Source organism: Chenopodium quinoa, unplaced genomic scaffold (assembly GCF_001683475.1).
Source record: "Chenopodium quinoa cultivar QQ74 unplaced genomic scaffold, ASM168347v1, whole genome shotgun sequence".
In the NCBI taxonomy this organism is placed as follows: domain Eukaryota; kingdom Viridiplantae; phylum Streptophyta; class Magnoliopsida; order Caryophyllales; family Amaranthaceae; genus Chenopodium; species Chenopodium quinoa.
Window position 1 is genome coordinate 1,957,882 of NW_018743977.1, and position 6,541 is coordinate 1,964,422.

The 6,541-nt window shown below is 28.9% G+C and overlaps 1 protein-coding gene across 1 annotated transcript; it reads left to right on the forward strand.

Annotated features, from left to right (window-relative positions):
* The first annotated feature begins 842 nt into the window (after window positions 1–842).
* Window positions 843–2,850, forward strand: LOC110689743 (glutathione S-transferase U8-like). Its single transcript, XM_021866529.1, has 2 exons — window positions 843–1,226; window positions 2,339–2,850. The coding sequence occupies exons 1-2, from the start codon at window positions 909–911 to the stop codon at window positions 2,690–2,692; spliced, it is 672 nt and encodes a 223-aa protein (XP_021722221.1). The 5' UTR covers window positions 843–908; the 3' UTR covers window positions 2,693–2,850.
* The last annotated feature ends 3,691 nt before the right edge of the window (window positions 2,851–6,541 follow it).

A 6,541-nucleotide genomic window follows, 5' to 3' on the forward strand; every position in this document is an offset into this window, starting at 1 on the left:
TGCCAATATTGATTTTTCATTGGTCAAGAATACATTGAAACATTAATATTATGCTAATTCTCTTTCTAATTTATTGCAAATATATTGTTATTTTATTCTATTGTGTCTAGAAGGGTTGACAACCCTTAGCGTCACCCAAACATTTTCCAATGTATTCCCTTCATTTCTAGATAAGTGCATCACTTTTTTTTTTTTTTTTACAATGTTTAGTGCATTACTCTAACTTTTGCATTATGTATATACTAATTTTAACCGTATATTATCACTAACGCATGATAATAATTATTATAATGTATTACATAAAATGTTGCTAGGTTAGTCACAATACATACATATTTTCATATTATCATTTTTTGGACAAATTTTAATAACAAACAATCAAAGATATTACTCCGTATAAATGGTACACTAAGGCCTTGTTTGGTTGATATGGGAATTAAATTCCCATAGGAAATTGCATTTCATGGGAAGTTATTTCCCTAATGAAATTCCTAGAAATTTTCTAAATTTGTTTGGTTGGCAATGTGTGAGTTTAGAAATCCCATGAATTTTGATTGACCTAGGAGGGGCTAGGTAATTTACTTCTCATGTTTTGTGGGAAGTTGAAATTCCCACGAATTTCCACTTCCCTCATTTTTGTGTCAACCAAACAACTCCTCAATTTATCAAATCCAATGAATTTGCATTTCCCCTATTTTATGTTGTCAACCAAACAAGGCCTAAATGTATATTTTATTAACGTAAAGAAGAATATTATTAATTAACATCAAGCCATATAAACAACATTAAAAAAAAACAATATAATTTGCGGTTGCGGCTATAAATACTACCAAGTCTGCTACCATAATATACAAACCAAGCAACCATTATAATTCCATATTAACTTGATCATCACTTCATTAGAATATATGGGTGAAGAAGGAGTAAAAGTGTTGGGAAGTTGGGGAAGTCCATTTAGCCGAAGGGTAGAAATAGCCCTTAAATTAAAGGGTATCTCATATGATTATCAAGAGGAAGATCCTTATGGTAACAAAAGCCCTGAACTATTAAAGAGTAATCCAGTGCATAAGAAGATTCCTGTGTTAATACACAATGGTAAACCAATTGCTGAGTCCCAAGTGATTTTGGAGTATATTGATGAGGTTTGGGAAGGTTACCCTATCTTGCCCAAGGATCCTTATCATAAGGCTACTGCTCGTTTTTGGGCTAAATTCATTGATGATAAGGTAACTCGAACTTGATCTGATCTTCTCGTTCTTTACTACTTTCTTGATTTTGCCTTACTTCTTGCTCCTTTGTGTCTTACATTTTTAATACTTCGTATTTCACAATACTAAAGATGTCGACATCATTGCATTCGTGGCAATTTTATACTTTCTCCTTAATTTATTTGATTTTTACTTTATTCATTACACATTTACTTTTTTATGTCTTTTGTGATCAATCAATCAATTACATTATACTAAAGGCAAAATTTAACGAGACACTTGACAACATAATATAAAAAGTTTTCCCTTCAAAAATACTTACTGAAAAAAAACTTATTGTTACATAAAAATAAAGTTGTATCTAAATTATGACTTTTACTTTATACAAAATCTAAGATAAACTTTCTTAAATATCAAATTGCCCATTATAACTATTATTATATGTTTTTTTTTGAAAGAACTATTATTACATGTTTAATTATGTTCTTTCACATATTTTTCATACTTTTTAATACCGAGTCTATTCAAAAAAATTTATATCAAATTTTTTATATAAATTTATTGTCATTATAATTATTTAACAACCGCCCATTGTACGAGATTTAATCTAGTTCATAAATAAGAAAAATAGATCTTGTTTGAAAAAATGTTACTCCGTATCAATTTTTTTTTTTTTTTTTTTTTTTGTTTTTTTTGTTTTTATAAAACAATTTTTACTTGCAATTAAAGATATTAATGGTTAGATTTATCATTTATACATTGACAAACGTAATATTTTCTCAGTTTTTTTTTATTATTATTATTATGGGGTAACTGGGTAAGTGTATCATTTTGACTTTACATTATTTACACAATTACACTTGTCTTTGGTCATCTTTATGAGTTAATTTAGGAAAAATACAATCATGTGAGATTTTCTTAGATTCGTCTTGAGTCCAAAAATCTCACTTTTTCATTTTTTTATTAACCGTTAATTAAGTGGTCAAAAAAGTACTCGTACGCTGACAAATATAAAAGTCCAAGTATTACATTTAAAGAGAAAGTAAATTAAACAGGTCAAGTAAAAAAATAACTAATATATAGGCTAAAGAATTACTCATGAGTCATGATAGTGAAAATTATTTTTACAGTGCTTACCATCACTTTGGAATGCATTGTGGGCGACAAAGGATGAAGAAGAAAAAACACTCAAAGAAGCAAAAGAAAATTTAGAGATCCTTGAGAAAGAGATTGAAGGTAAGAAGTTTTTCGGAGGGGAAGAAATTGGATTTGTAGACATTGTTGCAAACTTCATTGGCTTTTGGTTAGGAACGATCCAAGAAGTTTTAGGGAAGAACATTCTTACAAAAGAAAGTTATCCCTATTTGAGCAAATGGACGGAGGAATACGTAAAGTGCAACATCATCAAGGAAAATTCACCTTCAAAAGATCGTCTATTTGCGTTTTTTAAGCTTCGTCATGAAACCATCGAGGCTTCAAAGTAGTAGATTGTGTAATAACTTCTTGTTCTCTCAAAGATCGTCTTATTTTGCTTTTTAAGTTTTTGAATTTTTTCTTTGAATAAAGCACCATGTTTTTTCCTCTCGTTATAGATAGGATTTTATCAAATATTAATGTTTATGTATTTATCATGCTCTCTTCATTTTCTTTTGCTTATCTCATTTGGAATATCTTAATATTTTAATGGATTTGAAATGTATATATTACTTTAACAGTTTTCTAAAGGTATTGAACACATGACCTTTAAGTGAAAGGTAAGAACTAAACCATCATTCCAATATGACACCATTGATAAACATTTTTAAAACAAAAGTTAATAAATTCCAACAAATTTATTTCTATACAAGATTTAGACAAATTGTTGGACCTCTAATATTTGATAGTAATGATAAATGTGTATCATTTTCGGCATTTTATATACACCCGGATACACAAGACTTATTTGTTGTAAACGTGTATTATAACGTCAAATTTTCCTCACTATACAAAAGTATTTGAAAAGCAACACTCCCAAAACCTTTTATATACACCCGGATTCACATAGAGGTAGTAGCACCCGAATGTATATAAAAAATTTCACAACACCCCAAAACATCGCCCCACTTAAAGATATACTTATATTAAATAAAGTAATTTCAAGGAATGAGTAATTTTTCAATATGCATAAGTTATTTATATTAAAAAAACATTGTTTAGTATCATTGCGTCCCTTATTACTTTTCCCACTAGGAGTTTATCACAAAAATTAGGAAATTAAATTTGGGACATGATATAATTGCTCTCTTCATTTTTATTTTTTATTTTGAATAGGCTCTCTTCATTATTTTAAGTATTACACTTTGACTAATAAATAGTTTTAGGAAAATTAATTGACTTGAATAAAATGATGTAAGTGGGGTAGTTAGAGTATTTAAAAATTATTTTAAAAAAAAATGGTGGGGTTAATATATTTTATTTAAAAGTGAGAAATGTAAGAGGGAAAAAAAAAAAGGTCCCGTTTACTTCATCTTATTTTTGCTAAACTGAAATTATTTTTACTGAAATGATTATTACTGAACTGAAATTATTTTTACTGAACTGAACTTATTTTTACTTTTATTGAACTGAAATTGTAACACCCCAATAATTCTCCCTTTTCCAAACCACTTACTCTAAATAAAATATAGGAGAATCATTGGCATGTTACCGCCACGTGTTAAAACGTTAAAACTTCATCAAAGTATCGCAGCGGAAAAACCAAACTTAAGTCTTTAAAATAATATAGTAAAGAAAACCAATAAGTCAAAGCTTACAAACTGGAACCATAAAGGCCCTTATTTAAAACCAAACCAATATTCAAAATCTAAAGCATGAACGAAATAGTAAAATATAAATAAGTTCAACACAAGGAACGAATACTCTCAATCACACTAATCCCTTGACAATAAGTTTGCCAAATCCCTGAAATTCATATCATCAAGCTAACCTGTGCAATACTGCTCCCTAATAATACAAGCGTAATAATTAGATCATCACAGGGTCATTGAAAGACGAAGGACATGATCACAAGAAAACACACAAAAGCACGCAATCAGCAAAGCTGAGTACATACAAGATACAACGCAACAAACTTAACATGCTCAACTAATTAAAGCAAATAACATTCAACATGAATTCATTAACCAAGACTCCACACTAAAATAGTTCAATCAACTCAACATACTCACTAACCAACTCCAAACACTTGACTCTATATATATTTAATTTAATTAATTTAGTTTGGAGTAAGCAATAGACGAGGTTATCCAATCCACCAAATCATTTTGGTTCCAAACAACCATTTAAAATAAAAATATAGCGCGATGCAAGAATGGGCGCGATTGCATTCTCACAAAATTAGTCTAGGATCCCATCTAACTTTCATTATAAAATAAAAATGTAAAAACCAAAAGAAAAGAGGACATGTTGATCAAACAAGCCTCAGAAAGCCATGGGCTACCACTGTGTACCCCAACCGATAATTGTCAATACTCCAGAACTGTACGCTTTCCAAAGTTTTATTGTACATCCATATTTTACTTTACGTGATTACAAGTTTAATTAATAACCGACTCATTCAAGTAAACCATAAATAATAATCATACATATAATTCACTTTTAATCTTATTTAGGACAATGATGATCACATCGCAAATTGACCTTTAATTTCTTTAAATTCCAAATTACCAAAAAATGTTGAACGTAGTCAACCCACCTAGCCATTTCGGCTTAATCCATCTTTACTCAACATACTAACAAGTCATGCTTAAGTAATAAATAAAATAATAATAACCTCATGGAATGATTAATAAATTCATTCCACTTAAACAATTCAATTTCAATCCTTCAATAATCCAAATATGGTTAACAAACCAATCCAATAAAGATATGCTTGTATCAACATTCCATACAAACAATTAATAATCCAATTCAATATGTTTGCATCCATAATTCCATACAAACATAATCAATTCACCAAAACATGTCTCATAAACATAAGCACATGAATTAATTCAATGTTTAACTAAACAATTTCCATCCAAGAGTTTTCCAAACATGAAACTAAGTTCTTTCCTTTTGGTACCTAAACATGATACAACTTACAACGAAATAGACATATAAGTACCTCGTGTAAACAATCCTTTGTGCCACTTTTAATCAATTAAAAGTCTCCTAGGGAAAAATCACCTCTTAGAAAATAACCAACAATCACAAATTAATTCTCAAACTAATTTCCAGCAATATAATTTTATTAAAAACTCCTTAAAACTTCCTTAAAAACATGTTTTTATGCTTAATTAGTGATTAGAGATACAATAGGAATAAAAGCCCCGATTTAATTACCCTTTAGAACCCTAAAATCCCAATTTCAATAAATTAAAACCTTAGGTTTATAAATCATAAAATCCGAAAATTAAATCAACACTAATAATCTGAAATTTATAGTTTAAACCATCAAAAATATTGTTTTGATACTAAATAACTTATTTCAAACAACAAAAACCAAAATCCAAAACAAATTAATAATTTTTTTAAGCAAAAAAAAAAAAAAAAAAAAAAAAGAAAAAGAAAACATAGGAGGAGGAAGGGGGGTGGCTGCCGGCTGGGTGGCAGCGACGCCTGGGAGTGGCCAGCGGTCCGGTGGCCAGCGGCAGGGCAGCAAGTGGGGACAGCAGTGAGTAATGACTCACGTAGGAAAAGGAGAAAGAAAGAAAGAAGAAAAAGAAAAGGAAAAAGAAAAGAAAAAAAAAATAAAAGAAAAAGAAAATGAAGAAAATAAAGGGGAAAGAAATAATGACTAATCTTTTTGTGTGGGGGAAATTTGGGGATTCATGGTGTATTTATTGGAGAGAGTTGTAGGGTAAAATCGAGCCTCATGAAAATAATGGACCAATTAAGTAATAAAAATGGATAGACTTTTGTTTTGTATGGGCATAAATTGTAGAATGAACACATAAAAAATCCTTATGTAATAAAATAGTTTATCAACCCAAAAATAATAATTTGAAACTTTTAATATACATTTGGAAAAATACCAATAAATATTATAAATAAAATAAAATTTCATTTATAAAATATTTAAAAATACGGGGCATTACAGAAATTATTTTTAATGAATTGAAATTATTTTTGTTGAGTATTATTTTTTGAAGGTGAAGTGAACAAGGCCAAATACTTGTATTAAAAATAATGAAAATTTTGGTAGAATTACCCTAAATTTAGGGTCATTTGTGAACAACTAACTTTTTTTTTTTTTTTTTTTTTTTTTTTTGTGTAGAACAACCCGCAAGTTTGAAAAAGTTTGTCTAGCACTA

Coding starts and splice junctions, on each gene's coding strand:
- LOC110689743 (XM_021866529.1), top strand. CDS start 909: ATGGGTGAAGAAGGAGTAAAAGTGTTGGGAAGTTGGGGAAGTCCATTT. Junction 1,227..2,338: donor CTAAATTCATTGATGATAAG/GTAACTCGAACT, acceptor TTATTTTTACAG/TGCTTACCATCACTTTGGAA.